Source organism: Argentina silus (genome assembly GCF_951799395.1).
Source record: "Argentina silus genome assembly, chromosome: 13".
NCBI classification, from domain to species: Eukaryota; Metazoa; Chordata; class Actinopteri; order Argentiniformes; family Argentinidae; genus Argentina; species Argentina silus.
In genome coordinates this window covers 11,287,190-11,306,764 of record NC_139667.1, presented here as the reverse complement: position 1 = coordinate 11,306,764, position 19,575 = coordinate 11,287,190, and the positions used below count along the sequence as shown (strand labels likewise).

The following is a 19,575-nucleotide window of genomic DNA, read 5'->3' as shown; positions in this document are numbered from 1 at the left end:
TCAAATATATCCAGATAGCAGCTTTAGAACGTAGAGAATTACAGCCGGTTTATTAGCTATCATTTCTGAACAATCATAGAGGGTTTTCCTTCTCTGACCGTGAGTTAGGAGACGTTTAAAAATGCCGTCGGTCCCAGAGAGAGACTTTCTCTCTCATGTTTTTCCTCCGTAAGCAGCCTCATTCTGCATGGTCAGTGATTTCACTCTTTCCACTGGGTTTCCCCCCTCTCCTCAGGCAGCTGGTCAGCCACTTTAAACACTCCATACTGGAAAATGTACCATTAAAACCAGACTGTACACTCACTCAACGCTTTATTAGGAACACATGTATACCTTCTCATGGTGGAGGTGGTGTAATGGTGTGGGGAATGTTTTCTTACTTACTGTTTTCTTTCTTTCTTACCAATCAGTCATCGCTTGAATGCCACAGCCTATTTGAGTATTGTTGCTGACCATGCGCATCCCTTCATGGCCACAATTTACCCATCTTCTAATGGCTACTTCCAGCATGATAGTGCACCATGTCAAAGTCGTTTCAAACTGGTTTCATGAACGTGACAATGAGTTCACTGTTCTTCAGTGGCCTTCCCAGTCACCGGATCTGAATCCAATAGAACACCTTTGGGATGTGGTAGAACGGGAGATTAACAGCTTGAAAGTGCACCTGAAAAATCTGTGTGATGAAATTTCATCATGTACCAGAATCTGTGGAATCAATGCCACGAAGAATTGAGGCTGTTTTGAGAGGAAAGGGAGGCCCTACCCAGTATTAGTATAGCGTTCCCAATAAAGTGTTGGGTGAGTGTATGATTTGTGGTGGTGGTCACACTGTTGCTGTTTTAGTCAGGAACATCAGTCCTGACTGCCTACCAACCAGGCGGAGGTTAATGGGCCGGCATACTGCGCTGCTTTTAGTTGGTGTTAGTGCACTCAGGTGGTGACAGCGGGAAAACAACCACTAGAATATGAAACGCCAGATGTTAAGACTATGAGCTGAGGTCATAGGTGCAGTTTCCATTGCATTACCGCTGCTCAATTACGCTTGGTACTCTGAGTCTCTCTCTCTCTCTACTCTGTGTGTGTCCCTCCCACTCTCTCTCTCCCACTCTCTCTCTCCCACCTCTCTCTATTTCTATCTCTCCCACTCCCTCCCACTAATGTCAGTCCCATCTGGAATGCTATGGTACCTACTACTGAAGTGCATCCAAACACATGTCCATCCTTTGCCAAATCCTCTGATGTTGCAATCTAGTTTATGGATGGTCTAGTAATGGCATATAGCCATTCTGGGATGTTCCAGGGCTTTGCAGTTCATTGATAGCCATGCTTTCTAACCTACAGAACATGCCTCGAAGAGGATAATGCTCTAGTCTGCGAATGGGTGTAATTAGGCGTAATCTCGTTTAAGACTCCATTAGGGATATACTATAGCTACCACAGCCATATTGTTACAGCCGAGGACCTCTCTGGAGTTGACCATATGGACCCATTTCTTTATCTTTTTTTTTTTCCCACTCATCCTCTTACTCACTGGGAATGCCTGGGGATAAGCGAAGCTTTTCTCTCCCTCTCCCTGTGTCTCTCCCTCTCCCTGTGTCTCTCTCTCTCCCTCCCTTCTCCTCCTTTGCTCTCTCTCTCCTTTGCTCTCTTTCTCGATCTCTCCTCGAGTGTCTGACTGCCACCCCCGTCTGTCCCCCAACAATCCTCTTACTCACCCACCCACCTACCCACCCGTCGCTCCTCCATCTGCCCCCCTTTTACTACCCCCCCCCAGCCACAGACTGTGGAGCTGATGGGGAATGCAACCTGCACATTCAACTGCTCCATCTGGCTCGGCTGGAAGACCCAAGGCTGATGGACAGACATCTTGACTCTTCACCAGCTGTCAACTTCAGCTGTTACCCCTGTCTGGGGAGATGAGTACTATTGTCTACAGTCCTGAGGAGATCCACATCACATTGTAGAGTCATTGAGTAATGATAATTGAATTAGACACTGAGCTTGAATAGAAAACATTATTTGTACGGTCATTGGATTCCATATGGTCATTCATCCATCTCGTCATGTCCTGTTCCATTTCTGAACCGAATGGAGTTGGTGTTGGAATTGCTCCTGACACTGCAGGCCAACCCCCCCCCCCCCCCCCCCCCCCCCTTACTACCTCCAACGCCCCTTTACACCTTCTCTACGACTCATACCGTTTCTTACTTTGACACGGATGAGCCTTTCTCTAATCGGTCCTTCTCTGTGTCTCGGTCTGAACCGGGCCAGACATTTTAAACAAGCGGAAAAAACCCGCCTCTGTAGTCCAGTGTGTTTAGCCAAAGCAACGTGCGAACCCGCACGCAAAGAGCCAATGGAAAAAAGCATCCAGCGCATGATGTCACTTCCCCCCTGTGTGTTCTGGATGTCTGTGTGCTTAACGCACGTCTTTTGTGCCCTGCGTCGTAATCAGAGACCTCCGAAGAGACGGTTGGAGTCTGTGTTTCTCTGACCAATACATCATCTTTGGACACATGGAGTGTATCTGATAGGGCTGGGACTGGGAGAAAGGCTGTCTGCCAATCGGTTGACTTGAAGATGTCCCAGGCTTTTCGGAGCCTGGTGGAAAGGTCTTGGCTCCCTCACAAAGGCTCGTTGAGGAGTTTGGCCTTCTCTTCTAATGGCTTCGCCAGGCTCCTCTCACCACCTCTGCCAGAGCAGAAGGCTGTGGTAGTATTATGCTGCTTGGTGAGGTGGTGTAGGCGGGAGGGTACCAAATTCACCTCTTTTGATGTTGATTTTCAATGCACCGCCTCGATCAGAGGAGACATTGTGGGCTTTTCAAAGGGTTTTTCACTATTATTTTTCGAAATGTGCTGTGCTAGTTGAACAGTAAAGTGAACCCACTCAGTCTCAGCAGAAAACAAGGGAGGACACACACACACACACACACACATGCATTTCACCCCCGGCATGAAATTCCATCACTTTTCGACCAGCCATGACGCCCATTATTATAGGCCCCATGTCAAATAGCCAACATGTCCATTGAACACATTATGGAGCTGGTCGTTCATGAGGTGGGTGACACCTCGCCCTGGTCAGAGGAGGCTGCTGGAGGTAGAAATCGGAGGACCGGCTCATGTTTGATACCATTCCTCATTACATTACATGCATTACGATGAGCCTGTCTTCCGATTTCTGCCTCCACCAGCCTCATCCGACTTCAGTGTCGTCTGGGTGATTGTGTGCAGAATATCATTGTGACGTATTGTAAACTGCATCTAGGTCTTCATAATGTACTGGGCATTTGCTGACATTATAGACTGCCGTTTTCCTTAGGATGACATGGCTAAGACCCTCTGACACTCTCACGCCATTCCGCCCTGACCTTGTTCAAACCCCCCCGCAACTGTCATTAACTCACCAACTGCCAAAGAATTCCAGAACACTCACCACCTAGAGTGCCAAGTGTTTTATGTGGTATTTACCTAGCAACAATGCTTTGATTGGCCATAAAATGAAGCAGCATAATTGATGCATTTTTGATGAATAAAGTCATGGCACTACATGAGTTAAGATATACGAGGCATGAATATTTGATTACAATTAGACAAGGGAGTGGGCTCAATACAAGAGAAACAGCATACAACTTGAACATGCTTCAGCTGCCAGGACAAATGGTTTGTTTTCTACCGTACACTATTGGCTTTGAACTATTTAAGCATGTCTAAAGAGCTCGAGGAGCAGTGAACGATTTTGATGTGGATGCTCGCTGATCTGAAGATATTGAGAAACCTATTGTCATATTTAGCCTAGTTAATATACGCCAGAAGTTCAAGGTCTATGAATTAGTCTTTCTGTGTGTAAACAAAATGTCAAGTATCCATTTTAGAGTAACTGTCGTTGTCTCTCTCCTCGCCACCTACGCGTGTGAAGTACAGTCCTCACCACAAGGTAAAGTGTACTGTCTCAAAGCCCTGGGGAGGTTGCCATGGTGCTGGAACATAAGTGCAGCTTGAATGGCCATTGTAGAGGAGGGAGAGAGAGAGAGAGAGAGAGAGAGATAGAGAGGGCGCAACCAAAGGGAGCTCCAGGAGTTCCAGAGATTCCTTCCCACTCTGATTAACCCCTTCCCTCTCAGCATGGACAGTAGCCGTGATGAGAAGGAAGATCCAAAGGACATCCAGTATATTCAAGTACTGTCCTTCAGACAGTCAAGAGTATATTTAACCTGAACGTTTCACTTGAATTCATAGGAATTCTTGTTGATGTAGATGTCTTTTAGAGCTCCTCTAAGGCACAGTGAAGTCCATGTTCTGATGTCCTGATCAGAGCTGTCCCCTCCCGGCTTGTTCACTGACCGGGTGCTGTGACAGCACAGCTAGACTGTCTGTCAGAGTGACATGTTGGCAGGCGTGTTTTGAGGATGAGTATGGTCAGCACGATTTACAGCCGTGTGTGTGTGTGCGTGCGTGGCCAATCCCCTGCTCTGGCAGAGCCACTGATGAGTCTGGCTCTGTGGCCATTCTCTCCCTCATTTAGAGCATGAGCGCCGTCAGACAAAGCAGCCTGTTGTCCCGAGCTGGACGCACAGCAACACAGTAATCACTTACTTCATTGGCCCGCTGGGTTTGTTATGCAGGGCACACACACACACACACACACACAATGTGGTAGAGGACAGTTTGGCCTCCAGAAAGCAAACTGTAGGTAACGGTGCTCATGTGAAAGCGTTCCTAAACACACACACACACACACACAAACACAGAGTGGTTTAACGGTTAAGGCCCATGCCAAGTCTGCTTGTAAATGTGTCACAGATCACTGTGGGAAAGAGACAGACTGTCCTATATTGATGTTTATCAGTCCAGGTTTCATTCCTCCTCACCCTTTTATTGCATTATCTATGGCTCATATTCTAGGGTCAGTTGACTGGATTGCCTGTAGTCTGCTTAGTGTCACAGATCACTATTATTGCCACCTGTCAAGTCATTTATGGTGGTTTGTGCTTATACAGTACAACAACCCAACATAAACCTCTAAAACCTTGTATAACATGTCATGTCATTGAATTAAATTGTGTTGAATTGCACACAGCAACCCCAGGGAAATGTGTAGCGTATATTAATATTGGTAAAGATGAATATAGTAGTTTATTGATGTTCCCTTGTTGTCTCTTCCCAGGTAAGATGTACATGGGCCCAGGGCAGCTGTACCAGGACCTGCAGAACCTCATCCACGACCTCAGCCTGGTCAACCAGATCTCAGGCATGATTGGCAGCCTTAAGGGAAACTACCAGGTGGGGGCAGCATCTCTGGACCAGGGGAGGCTGGTGGAGGTAGACATCGGAGGACAGGACTCATTGTAATGCATGGAATGGAATGAGGAATGGTGTTTGATACATTCCTCATTCCATTCCATGCATATCATCATTCCATTCCATGCATTACAATGAGCCCCGTCCTCCGATTTCTCCCTCCACCGGCCTCCACTTTCTCTGGACTCATCAGTGAAAGATACTATTCAAACACATTGTGATAAACACTGCTATATTGGATTTATGGATTTGATAACTCATTGATTTCGAGGAGATATCTGATGTCTGTACAGTAGGTCTGAAGTAGCGTAAACCTGGTCAACTCACTCTGTGTCCAAACAGAAATAGAAATGGACAGTGTCGCAAAACTTTATTCATTACTCTGTCAACTGTATGTTTGTGTTTTTACTGTAAACCATACTGTACCTGGTTGTTGGTTGAAGCCTTCATTTGGATGCTTCTACGTTGTGACTGATAGAAAGTGCCTGTGTATAAAGTAGTATTTGGCTATGTTTAAAATAGTCCCTGAGCCCCAAGTCTTGATGTGGGTTATCCCGGCCTGTCTTCTCAAGCTGTGGCCCGGCTGACAGACAGACATACACAGACAGACAGACACAGACAGAACCTCAGAGGCCTGACAAACACAGTAGTGTCTGTAGTGTAGTCTGCACAGCACTGCAGGCCAGTCTGTAAGCTAGTGTTGGTGCTGTTCTGGGAGTCCTATCAGGAGGCAATGTGGTAGAGATTGGGGGAGGTGGGGGTGGGGGGGGGGGTTGAGCTGAGACCAGGCCAGAAGCACACAGAGAAACATGTGTCTCTCACATAGAGGGAGGGCTTTTTCTATTTGGTTCCCAATAGCAATATCCTAATCCTCAGTGTGTCTTGTTTGCTTTCAACATCATAGAGTTGAATAATTAGTAGTGTTTACATTATTTATTGGGCCGTGCCTCTTTCTTTCTTTCTCTCTACCCTCTTTTTCTCTCCCAACTTCCTCCCAAACCCTGCATTTTCTCCCTGGCTCCTCTCTCCCTTCACGCTCCTCCTTCCATTCTACTTCTCTCTAGAACGTGAACCCTACGGTGGCTCATGATTGGGTGTCAGGTCTGCAGCGTCTCATCCTGAAGAAGGAGGAGGAGATCCGGGCTGCAGACCGCTGCAGGATCCAGCTCCAGCTACCTGGGAAACAGGACAAGTGCGTCACACACACACACCACACACACACACACACACACACCAACATATACACACATACACCAACATATACACACACATGTGATTTGACTCCTACAAACCATCACAAATGCACTGATATGACCCCGTGCCCTTAGACTTGACAGTGTCCTCCTTGTTCACACAATGCCCACTCTCCTGGTGTCTTACTGGGTCAATGTCCCCATCCCTATGTCCTCACTCCCTCTCACTGTCCACAGTACACGCCTCCTCATTTTGTGGCGATTTTGGGAAGAGCACAGTGTTTCTGTCAATGTTGATAAACAACATTATACACGGTGTTGAGCTTCTAATCTGATCTCAGAGGCCCGGTCCACTCACAGGAGGACCGAGCAGCTGTTTCACACACTCAGTATTTAACCTCCCGTCCTCTGGGCCTACCTTCAACTTGTTCTCTCTCTCTCTCTCTCTCTCTCTCTCTCTCTATTCCATTTATAACTGGACAGATTATCCACAGGGCTAGTTTAGAGTCACAGCTGTGCTACTCTCATTCCTCTGTGATCCCTCCATTCCAAAACAAAACACTTTGCAGTGAGAGAGCGAAAGGAAAGATGCATGCCAAAGTGATCCTTCGCTGTGATGTTCCATTTACTTTTAGCTGTTCTAATTGCCATTGACTTCCATTACCTCAGACAGAGCCCTGTCTCCTCTAAACATGGGCTCACATGTCCTGTCAGCTGTTCAGGCCAGACTGAGGTCCCTTTTCCCCTGACAACACTGAGTTAGCCAGTAGGGTATCATAGGGAGAGACAACCGGGGTGTATTCAGGATCACTGAACAGTTGCAGAAATGTTCCAAAATGGAAATTGTGCTGAACTGTATGTCTGGATGCTATGGTTGCTAGAGGGGTGATTTTATTTTGGCACTGTTTTATATTTACTCTCACCCCCTTGTGCTCCATTCAAGACCAACACAATTTGAAAATAGAATTCAACGAAGTCATTTGTACTAAGTGTGCAATTGGCAGTAATAGTTAGTTAGATAGAAAGTTGATATTGATGCACCGTCTCAACACTGGTGTCTTTGTCCCCTCTCTCCTCTGGGCAGGACTGGCAGACCCACATACTTCACAGCAGTGTTCAATACCTTCAGCCCGGCCATCAAACAGTCCTGGATCAGCAACCTGCAGATGGCCAAGCTGGCTCTGGGTATGTCTGGCCTCAGTCACACAGCAGTCTCAATGCTTTGGCCGTGTGTATCGGTCACGCCACCATCTGTGTCTCAAATGACACCCTCACCTACATTAGTCTCAACGCTTTGTCCATTTTTGTCGATTTAGGATTTATACTACCGTGTCAGTCGCATATTCCTTTGTCCATTTGTATTGGCTACCCTAGTGTCTGTGTCTCAAATGACACCCTCATCCTTGTTCCTTGTATTGTGAGTATATTAGGGAATAGGGTGTCCTTTGAGATACGTAGACTGTTTTCTAGGTTGATTCTCCCCACTGCTTGTGTGGCTTCCTGTCTCTGTTGACCGTAGTGTGTCTATATGCAGAGGGAGAGCCTCTCTCTGCCTCAGTGCCCTTTTTCCACTAACAGTGACGTGAATGTCTGTTACTGTCTCTGTTTTCGTGGCTGGAGTTGCTGAATTTGTAGCAGAGAGGCTCAGTTTTATGGGGATGGTTTAATAACTCACTTGAGTTCCACTCCCAGAACACAGTTTTGCTCACATTTTCCATTGAAGTCAATGCAGGATTTATGTGGAGTTACATCTGCGTATCTTAAGTAAGGATCTGGCCCCAAGAGAAAATCATTAGTTCAATCTTCTGCATTGGCAACTCTGTGGTCTTCTGACTGTAAAATGGATCATTAAGGCATTAAAAACCTGGAATCCAATATTGAGGTTATTGAATTGTGCGTTGCGTAACGTAATGGTGATGTAATGTATCATGGCTGCATTTATGATCGTTGGACAGTGGACACAGTGTTCTTCTCTGAAATGTAATAACTGTGGTATGGACTCAAGGTACTCAAAGTTTGTGTGTGTCTGTGTATGTGTACATGCCTGTGTGTGTGTGTGTGTGTGTGTGTGTGTGTGTGTGTGTGTGTGTGTGTGTGTGTGTGCGTCTGTCTTTATCTGTGTGTGTTCTCTAACAGAGGACGACAACCTGCAGGGCTGGTTCTATGCAGAGGATGATGGCAATCACATAAAGAAGCAGAAGCACCCTCTCCTGCTCAGCCAGATGCCTGTGGTCATGTCCAAACTACAGGAGTTCAAGGTGGGTTTTACCTCCCACACTCCTCCTCCTCCTCTCCTCCCTCTTCTCCTCCTCCTCCCAGGCATCCTCCTCCTCCTCTCTTCTCCTCCTCCTCCCCCAAGCATCCTCCTCCTCCTCTCCCCCCCTTTTCCCCCCCCTCCTCCTCTCCTCCTCGCCCAAGATTTAGACCATCTCATCCAGTATGTGATGTGAAGACTGAGTTCCTGAGTGTTCCTCTCTCTGTCAGGTGGAGTGTGCGGTCCACAATCCAGAGCCCCACATCAACACAGAGAGCACAGCGGACACTCCTGCCCTGGGCCACGGCTGTGTGTGGGTGAGGAGGCCATTCTCTTCTATATACAAACACTCCATCATTCGGTTCAGACTCATTCATTAGCATTAGCTGCCACCTCATTCATTATCACTGGGTAAGCTAACCGATTAGCATAATTAGTCATACACTGTACTGCAGTAAGACCATGTGGGCTGTTAAAACGAAGACGGATGAAGAATGAAGGAAAATCTGTGACCCAGGGCATGAGGGGATTATTACATTAAACATGAAATAATACTGAAATATCCAGTGTCTTACAACTGCTCAATACCATAATCACATCACATAACAGTATGCGTACTGTCTAATGATTTCTGTAGGGTTTGTAGCCAGAGCCAAGTGTTTAGGCAATATCACTTTATGATCTGCTATGAAACCCGATTAAAAAAAAGTCTTTCTTCTGCTCGCAGCGAGACCTAAATGAATAATGTAACGGTTCCTTGTTACTTCATGGGCTATAAACTCTGGACCAGTGGCATTCTGACTGCATGAATCTGTCGAGTGCCTCCTCATCTTTATTACTGCATTTACTACAGAGAGGGTGATAAAACACCCACCTCTCTCTCTCTCTCTCTCTCGTTCTCTCTCGTTCTCTCACACACACACACACACACACACACACACACAAAGACGCTCACCCTCCAGTGTTGGCCCGTTCACATTTTCAATGATAGCTCATAGTTTTCCATTGTGTATGAGTCACACTGTTACCTCGAATCGAGAGCGCTGTTTTCCGACTTACTCTGTGCTCCTATTGGTCGGTCTGATGTGTAGCTCTCAGCCCACCATTTTCAGGGCCACCCCTGAGTATCGATGTGTCATTCCAACCTTGTCAGGTGGCGAGCTGCACCAATCAGATGGGTCAGATAGCCATCGTTGCCATGCAGAACTCCAGCCCCAAGGTGACGGAGTGTTTCAACGTGGAGTCGAGGATCCTCTGCATGGCCTACGTCCCCATGGAGCAGCTGCCCCTGGAGAACGGGGAGGGAGCCCCTGACAGCACCCAGCTGCCCCCTGGGAAGGCCAGCGAAACCCCCACAGTCTGTCTGGGCATGGAGGAGGGCAGGTGTGGCTGCTCATACCGTACAAACACAAAACTCACCTCCATTACACTCATGTGACTCATACCTCCATGGCACCTATAAGTGGTGTATTACAAAGCAGGCTATCAGACCTAGTTCACTCCATACTACACTAGATTTAATTGATATCCTCAAGTTCCATTTACTTGTCATTACATTGAATATAAGTACACAATGTAACTAAATGCTTTGTGCAGAGCAGCTCTCAACGTCCACAAAGATAAGCTAATAAAAAATAAAATACATCGTGCTCAAAATAGGTCAATTGTCATTGTGTTCTAAGTGCTTTAGAAGCGTCTATTCTGATCACACCTCCCGTCACCTCCCTGCAGCATCATTGTCTACAAGAGCAGCCAGAGATCTAAGAAAGTGCGTCTCCAGCACTTCTTCACCCCGGACAAGTCCACCGTCACCAGCCTGGTCCACAGGAAGCAGTGTTTATACACCGGTCTGGTCAGCGGCTCGGTGGCCGTCTACTCCAGAGCCCACGGTGAGGCCTGTTCTCACCCGTGTCTGTTTGCCTTTGTGTCCTGTTTGTTGATGTTCAGCTGGATTTCAAAAGGGTACAGTATACGTAGGACCATCATAGTGCCTATTAGGCTTTTTCCTAACACACACTGGTTCACTGACTTGACTCAATAGGTGGGTTTTTGTTTTCACGTCGAGCTGGGAGTTCGTTGTATATTTGGAAACAATGTGTTATTGTTATGTCTGACCTTACTGTGACCTTTTTGAACCAGACAATGGCTACAGCTACGTTGAGGGTGGAGTGAGAGCGAGGGGGGTGATGTTGGGTTGCTCATAGTGAGGTTGTTAAGTGTATTCATTGGCCCAGTCCCTGTGGCGTCCGGGCCTGAGTCACTAGCTAGCGTGTTAGCCTAGCCTCAGGGATGGAGGCTTGACCACTAGAATATGAAACGCCAGAGTTTAGGACTATGAGCTGAGGTCATAGGTGCAGTTTCCATTGCATTTGAGCTGGCATTACCACTGCTCAATTACACACTGCTCTCCCTCTCTCTCTCTGAAGCTTGCTGTGCAGGGTCCCCCTCTCCACTGAGACTGGCCTGGTTGCCTGGGGAGAAGTAGCTAATCTGTTAGCGCTGACCTATTTAATATCCTCTTGTAGATCAGCTAGCGCTGACACACTGTAGACTTGATGAACGGGATTCTACTGTGTCCTCTGCAACTCTCTCTCTCACTTCTCTCTCTCTCTCTCTCTTCTCTCTCTCTCTTGCTTCTCTCTCTCTTTCTGTCTTTCGTCATGCAGCAGGCGAAGAGAGGGGGCCGGGGAATGCTTCCATTTTTGTATGATGAATAACCCCCCTCTGGAGCCTATCTTCAACTTGTTTTGTCTTTCTCTCTGTGAAGAGGTGGGGGTCGAGGGATGCTTCCATTTTTGTACGGTGAATAACCAGATGAATAGAGAGTGTATAAGAATTGCAACACTGTCACATTAGAGAATGTGCTTAGACACCACCATTGCCAAAGGCTTGCTTGGGTGGTCTGAGTCAGACATGTCAGCACTGGTACTGTATGACGCATCCCTCTGCCAGGCGGGTTTTGAAGTGACTCAAGTGTTTCCTGCTCTCTCTAGGAAAGGGTATGGGTCTTGCTCCTTCATCACAGATAATGTTCCTTGCCTTGCATGTTGATGGCCTTACGTGACACTTGTTTATGGACAGTCCTTGTTGGTCTGTTTGGTCTTGACTGAACTTTATTTACACAAGTACAGAGTCGGTTAATGAATTATCTTGTGAAATCAGGTGGAGGGAACTATCCGGCCAATGAGTTACTAGGTCGAGAAAAAAACATGAAAACCATCCAAGCAAGTCCAGATAAGACCACACCCTGTCCCAGTGCCTTGCTAGTCAGCCTGGTAGCTGAGTAGTTGAGCCCTGCTCCCTGCATAGCCCACAGCCCAGGCCATGCCTCCTGTTAGGGTAGGTTACATATCCTGAGGTGCTAAGAAGGAAAGGCCAGATAAATCCCTGCTCCAAATCCTGGTTGAGTAAATCTGCGTTCCTATGCTGGTCAGGCTGTATCGCGTGTGTGGATAGATGAAGGATACTGACTTGAGGGAAAGTGTGTGTGTGTGTGTCAGTTCAAAGGAAAGTGTGTGTGTGTATCAGTTCGAAGGAAAGTGTGTGTGTATGAGTTTGAAGGAAAGTGTGTGTGTGTGGGGATAGTGGCCTGAGGCAGAGTAAGAGAAAGTATTCCTCCTGATCCCTCAGCCAGCTCAATAAGGCCTGAAAGAGACGTTTGCAGTGCTGAAGGAATGCCTGCTTCAGTTCCATCTCTGTTGAAGTGAATCATGTCACTCTTTCCATGTCTTTTTCCTACTTAAACTTCAGGCGCTTTTCCCTTTTCACTCCGTGTATAGATGATTGTGCAATGTGATAGATCTGTATGAGTATGTCGTGAATGTTACCCTTGGGTTGACTGAATGTAATAGCTGACTGCACCACTGACTGACTGACAACTCAGATAAGCTAAGGTAGCTTTGTTTGTTTATGTTTTTTTCACTAAAGACAATATAAAGTGGTTTCATTAGCATACTTGTTCGACACAAGCAATGGAACCATCTTTGTGTCAAAGCTCAAGCTTGAACTTGAGTGAGACGATGAGTCATTCTAGTTGCAGTTGCTAAACTTGTGCGTCCTCATCCGAATGTGACACATTGAGCCCACGCTTCATTAGCATATAGAGTAGACTGCCGTCTACGTGTTTAAGGAATAGCAGAGAGGACCAGAAGAAATAACATCCCCATATAAGCTTGAATATAAAACTGTAATTTAATTTATGTATCTACTTCAAAAGGCTTCTCACAACGAATAGTGATTTGAGTAGACATACTAATACATCAGTAATGTACTGTCCTCCAAAATTCCAGAGTTTCTGTTTTTTTAATTCTGTTAGTTCTGTGCTGGAAAGGAAACACTAATACAGCAATATTGTACCCTGTTCCAAAGTTCCAAAACATAAGGTGTGTGTGTGTGTGTGTCTCTGTGTGTGTCTGTGTGTGTGTGTCTGTGTGTGTGTGTGTGTGTGTGTGTGTGTGTGTGTGTGTCTCTGTGTGTGTGCGTGTCTCTGTGTGCGTGTGCGTGTGTGTGTGTCTGTTCGGCTTTATGCCCATTTCTAGTCCCCTCGCTGTTGGGCTGAGTTGTTTTGCATGGTCATGTCACACTGTGGGAGTGGGGGACACATGTAACCCCCCCCCACCAGCCTCTCATTCCTCCAGTGCCAACGCTCGTTGTTCTCTTGTCTTGTGTGGGTGAATGGCCCTGCAGAGACAGCATACCACTGCCAGACCAGACGGTGACAACATCATCAGTACCTCTAATTACACGTGTTGGTGTAGGGTAACACATCCTGGTGGTGCATTCTGGAGGTGTGCTATACTGTACATCCTCATATCTCCTTTATTCTTTAATATTGTTTTTCTTTAATCCTTCTTGTCTTTGTCAGCATGCCTGACAGAATTAGGTTTGTATCTTACTGTCTTGTTGTGTTGTGCTGAGTTTGTGTTGGGTCGTTGGCATGTTGGCTGTTGCTGTGTAGAAAGGAGAACAGTGGGTAGACGTCAAGGAGAGCTTACGTAACTGGCAGGGATGAGGAACAACACTGAACGCATGCCGGGTTTATTTTAGTCAAAGTTTGCCTGCTGTCATCTCTTTTTTTCTTTCTTTGTCTCCTTTTCTCTCTCTCACACACACACACACACACACACACACACAGACCTTGTGGGTACTATAATAATAAACACAAAGCCGTGTTTTGTGTTGTTAATCCACCCCACCTCCTCTGAGAGATTACCCTTACTTCCTTAGTAATTACTGTACCTCTAAAGGGGTCTCTCCTCTCTCTGTGTGGCACCTCTCCTTCAATAGCTGCCTTTGTGCCCTTCCCTTAAACAAACACTATTGGTGTGGCCTCCAATACTTCCTGCACTAGATTAGTTGAGGTAATTTGGTATCTGGAGGAAATGAATTTCTCACTCCAACTACTCTGGTTTTGGCGTGCAAAGTGCTCTTACAACTACCTACATATCCTGACCAGCAGCCCACACATACAGTATCCATATGAGAGAGAGAGAGAGAGAGAGAGATTTTCTGCAAAGAATTTGGCTATATTTATAATGTACCCCCTCCCCAGTGTGGGGTGTTAGGGAGCCGGGCTGTGCTAAGCCCAGGCCCTTGTGGCAGTGTGTGGGAGGTGTTTGTGGGTTGTTTGAGGAGATGACTAATCCTCTCTCCACACATTGATATTCATTGTGAATCCTGTGAAACCATCAATGACCACTCCATCATTGTTATGCAAATTGTGGCAAATAAAATGTGGCAAATAATTTAAACGAAGGCTAAGTGATATATTGGTCCCCTGCTCAAATGACTGACTAACTAACTGCTTTGGAGCTAAAACTCCTGGCCCATTGTAATAAGGGGTATAGAAATACAATGTATCAGAATATACTGTCCGTAGTATATTCTGTATAGAATGTATGGACTATAGTATGAACTGTACGTGAATGTTTGCGTTTCAGACGGCTTGTGGAACTCTGACTCTGCCAAGGTGCTGAAGCTGGGGGTGCTGCCAGTCAAGGCCATGCTGGCTGTAGAGGACCACGTTTGGGCTTCCTCTGGAGGACAGGTCTTCATCATCAGTACTCTCACACACACCGTGGAGGTACAGTATCTCTCTCTCTCTCTCTCTCTCCTGTGTCTCTCTCTCTCTCTCTCCTGTCTCTCTCTCTCTCTCTCTCTCTCTCTCCCCCTCACATCTCTTATAGTATCTCTATATCAGACCCAGACTGTCTGTGTTTCTGGGCAATTCAAACAGGAAACAAAGGCTTCTGCGTAAGACAAAGCACTAATTAAACATCCTATCTTCCCAGATTTATGGGAAAGTCTGAACTTTGGACACACACCAGGTGGTTTGTCATATTTATGCTGCTTTAAAAATGTGTCTTGCGACGCCCACCTTCAACATTGTTCATTCCCAATATTTGATATTTATTTTGTAAACAAATGAAAGCGTTAGATTTCGATATGAACTCTTGCCCTGTTTATTAAACACTTATATTGGTAGGAATTATTTCATAGCTTGTTTGCGTTTCCTTCTGCAGCCGAACAGACGTGGGCGTTGCTGCATTCAGCACATAGTCCTCGGACCATAGTTCACATTTCTGTTTCACTGTTTCTATTTGATTAGGATTCTGTACCCTCCCACACCATGGAACTGCTCTGTCTCTGAGGCAAGGCTGCTTTGCTTAGCTTTACTCTTAAAGACACAGTGCAATCAAACGTGGATGAGATGATACAATATTAGGATGTGAAATAATGATTGGATTCCCTTTTATGAAATGAATGTTCAACCACTTTTGACATCACGATATGAGGTATAGTAAAGTTAGTGTAGTTTTCAGTTTCCTAGCAGATGTAATAGCCTGAGGTCGTGCTGTGTGTAGTTAGCAGTGTTTCTTGGTTACTAAGTCTGTTTGGCCTAATCACTGTGACGTACACTTGGCGTGGCCCTAATCACATTACAGGGGGTTATAGTAGAACCTTGGTTGGGGGTCTCTCTCCTTCTTTTCCTCCCTAGCTCCCTCTCTTCTCTCTATTTACGGTTTTCCCACTCCATCCCGGCACATTCCGGTACACCAGCACCTGCTGTCTGTCCCGGAATAGCAGATTGGGATTCTCCTGGCCAGCACACCAGTGACTCATAATCCTGTTAGCGTCATTAAGCTCATTACCAGACCACCTGTCTGTCTCTCTGAACTGGCTTCTGAAGGGTCATGGAAAGAAAGAGGGAGAGGGGAAAAGAGTGACAGAGAGGGTGAGAGACTGAGAGACTATGATGAGAGGAAATTGGGGGGGGGGGGGTCAGAGAAGAAAGACTAGGAGTTGAAAAGAAGAGGGAGAGAGAGAGAGCAAGAGGTCATCTGGAATCTTCCAGAAGGTTGCATAGATTCAATGATGAAGAGATCCTTTTACTACTGCAGCCCTGCTGTGATGCCTTCATGAATGAACTGAGGTACAACTCTCCTCCGTTTAAAAGGAAAGAGGACTGGTGACATCACACTACTGATGGCAATAGAGCCGTTAGTGGAGCTGAGACATGGGATGGTGGTGGTCCATAGTGGGCCACCTGATATGCCCTCACATTACATTTGTTATACTAGATTTGTTTAATGAAGGAAACAGCTGATGACAAACATCTCTGACAGGCAAATACCATCTTCCTCTAAGCTAATGTTTTGACTCTGAAGTTGCTGTAGCTATTGTACACAGACCTATTTAACCCATCATAAAGGTCAACACCTTAGGTGCATTTGACCATAAACACAAGAACACCTTCTCAAGTGTTTACCATTTTAAAGTAACATTTACTCCAACCCATTTTCTTCAGATTCCAAGCAGTTCCTAGAGACATAACAAGCAGCGGGTGACCGTGAGCAGACTTAAACTCTCGTCACGAGGACAATGGGGAGCGTATCTGTGTCATAAGCCATGTCAACAGCAACCTCTTAGCAGGCTTAGTGTCAGTGTTGTCACAGCTCAGATAGTTGAGGACAGTAGACACACTAATCAGGAAGGTTGACCTGGGTATGGCCTACTTCTCAGTGTTGTAGTAGTGGATTGTACACAAACAGTGAGGCTAAGTATGTTCAAAACCTTCGAAACCCGTACTGAAGATATCCCCTTAACTTCTTCTGCTGAATGCCCTATTTGACTAATATTCCGAACTAAACTGCGTATAACATTAGAAATATGATGATCAGATGCAAAAGCAGGATGCCATTTGATAGGTAACACCTTGACGTTTTGTGTGGATATGCTCAGATCATAGTTCAGAATAACATAATGCACATGACAAGGAGATAAAGTAATAAATAATCAAATTAAAGCAGAATTTGGGCCTGTTGACTGACCATTCACTTAGCACATTTTGACCAAGTGCTGTGATGTTGTTCATTTCCAATAAAGTGGTGTTATTAGTTTTGTTGTGAAGCATGATGAGCAAAGGTAATGTACTTGTGTTCATATTTGTACGTAAAGCTGTTGAAGAACTGAGCAATGTGTTTCTTTGCTATGTAGTACAAAAGGTGTGATGTCCAACTTTTCTCTCTCCTCTCACCCCCCCCCTCTCCACTCACCCCCTCTCTCTCCACTCACCCCCTTAATCCCCCTCTCTCTCCTCTCCTCCCTCATGCAGAGACAGCTGGAGGCCCACCAGGAGGAGGGGATGGTGGTATCCCACATGGTGGTGGCAGGAGTGGGCATCTGGATAGCCTTCAGCTCAGGGTCCACTCTCCGACTTTTCCACACTGAGACACTGGAGCACTTACAGGACATCAACATTGCCACCCCCGTGCACAACATCCTCTCTGGTAAGACATTGTTACAATATCCTATTTGGTTAGACACACACATGATATCAATATCCACATCATCACCACCACCACCATTGTGTACAATATATTCTCTGTGGGTAGGCATAAGTGCGTGATATCAACATTATCATACATGTAAATGACAGGGTCTTTGGTAAGACCTTTCTAGAGAGCTTCCTAAAAGCCCACCAGTAGCTTGCCACCTCACCTTCAGTACATCAGGGTCCTGTGTGTCCTTCCTCAGACAGGGTGATACTGATACTGTGACCTTATCCAGTAAAACCACTTAACAAACCGCTAGCTAACAGTCTTTGTTCTCCCTTCCTGCCCTCCAATACCCTCTGTGTTCAAAAAAACTTTTTGAAACAAATTGAAAAGAGCAGTCGTCTCCAAAAAGAAAGGGCCCCACTTTTGATATTTAATCGTCTGGTCTCCCAGTCTAGTGCTTTTCCAAATGCACCTCTCCACTCATGGACTATGACATAACTCTCATGACCTCACAGTTTCAAAGGGCTGCCTAACAAAGTGCCTGTCTGTAATTAGATGGCATCACAGAGGGGGTCAGGTGCTACTCATCTGTCTGTGGCAGGTTGGACATGTTTTAATCCTCTTCAAAGGGTCCCCCAGAAAATAATTCCTCTGTAACAGTTTCAATTACCATTTTTGGAAGGTATCAGTCTTTTATTCTTTCCTCGAACTCTATGCCATGGATGGTTATATGATTATAATGTTTGTGTGTATTTATGAGTATATGTTTAATTTTGACATATCACTTTAAAGTAGGTGAAACTTTTATGTCTACCCTAAAGAGCTGTCATTCCTGCCTGATTGCATCATCATGTTGATGGACGGAGCCTCGTTAAGGCCTGATGAGTGCTCTGTCGAAGCTGTAACAGATGCACACTAGATTGTTATCAGCAGGTAGCGATGCCCAGGGCACCCGGTCACCCAGAGCAGACGAGGATCAGAAACTAAGCTAGCTCAGTGTGGGGAGGTATTAGTGTTTCTGCAGTCATATTTGATGTAAAAACTGATTGGTCATGAATGGCGAGCCCAGACTAGTCAGAGGTTGCAAATGGCCTTTGGGTTGGATGAAGGTTTCCAGTCGAGTATGCTGCATGTACCTCAACTCTGGGATCTGAGTTCTCTCTGGAGTCTGGATCCAAACTTGGATTTAGTAAAAGCCTCTGTAGGGTGTGTGGCCATAGAGATAGCCAGTGGGAGTTGTGTGTACAGTCAACAGAGTGTGTCTGTGTGTGTGTGTGTGTGTTGCTTGTGCTTGGTTTTGTTACCATGGTAACATACAGTCATTATTCCCAGACCATGGCGGTTAACTTAAGTTAAATCTTATTTATGTTAAGTATGAGGCATATGACAGGAGCCGTTTCATCTCCCTCAGGCACGGACCAAACATCTCAACAAACACCAAACATCATGTCCAAAATAGTCAGGAATGTGAAAAACCCCAAATGAAATGTCTGTCAGAATGACAAGTACTGTTGAAGAGGTATTCATCAGAGCGGCCGAGCCAGCTGTGGTTGTGTGTGTAGTAATCTGCTGTTACAGCCCTGTCCTACATCAGCCTGCCCTGGGCGGGTCATAATCTTTCTCCCCCCTGCTCTGAGAGTGCTCTTTAATATTGGGTTTCTGCACAGCAGAAGGCCTGGTGGGCTGATTTGAGTTTTGGGAGGTTGATCGTCTGGTGCTGACACAAAGGCTTTATTTGTGTAGTCAATGGCAACAGCTTTTTGGCCCTCTTCTCGTAGCATTGCTTTGCTATGCTGACTGTAAGCAGTGGTCTGCAGACAGCTCTGTTGGTCTAAGGGCTGATGTTAGTTTTAGTTGGGTTTTTCTGGTCTGCCCTGTGGATGTTGTCGTGATCAATGATGTTTATGATACCCCCCAAGCTGTACAGCATTTTGATGGTACTCTTAATACAGTTGACGTGTTTGATCTCAAGATTGATTTAAGATGTTTTGGGTTGGTTTCGGGGGGGGGGGGGGGGGGGGGGGTTCTGCCAATGAGTGTGTGTG

The 19,575-nt window shown here is 46.0% G+C and overlaps 1 protein-coding gene across 2 annotated transcripts in view; it reads left to right on the top strand.

Moving 5' to 3' along the window:
* arhgef10 (Rho guanine nucleotide exchange factor (GEF) 10) overlaps positions 1 to 19,575 on the top strand; it is a 35,260-nt gene that overhangs the window by 8,447 nt on the left and 7,238 nt on the right. For both annotated transcript variants that reach the window (XM_083682727.1, XM_083682726.1), the window contains 9 exons: positions 5,170 to 5,285; positions 6,368 to 6,495; positions 7,581 to 7,681; positions 8,633 to 8,754; positions 8,981 to 9,067; positions 9,904 to 10,133; positions 10,482 to 10,639; positions 14,690 to 14,832; positions 17,365 to 17,539. In XM_083682727.1, coding sequence (XP_083538853.1) covers positions 5,170 to 5,285; positions 6,368 to 6,495; positions 7,581 to 7,681; positions 8,633 to 8,754; positions 8,981 to 9,067; positions 9,904 to 10,133; positions 10,482 to 10,639; positions 14,690 to 14,832; positions 17,365 to 17,539 — 1,260 coding nt within the window. The remainder of the gene's footprint in view (positions 1 to 5,169; positions 5,286 to 6,367; positions 6,496 to 7,580; positions 7,682 to 8,632; positions 8,755 to 8,980; positions 9,068 to 9,903; positions 10,134 to 10,481; positions 10,640 to 14,689; positions 14,833 to 17,364; positions 17,540 to 19,575) is intronic.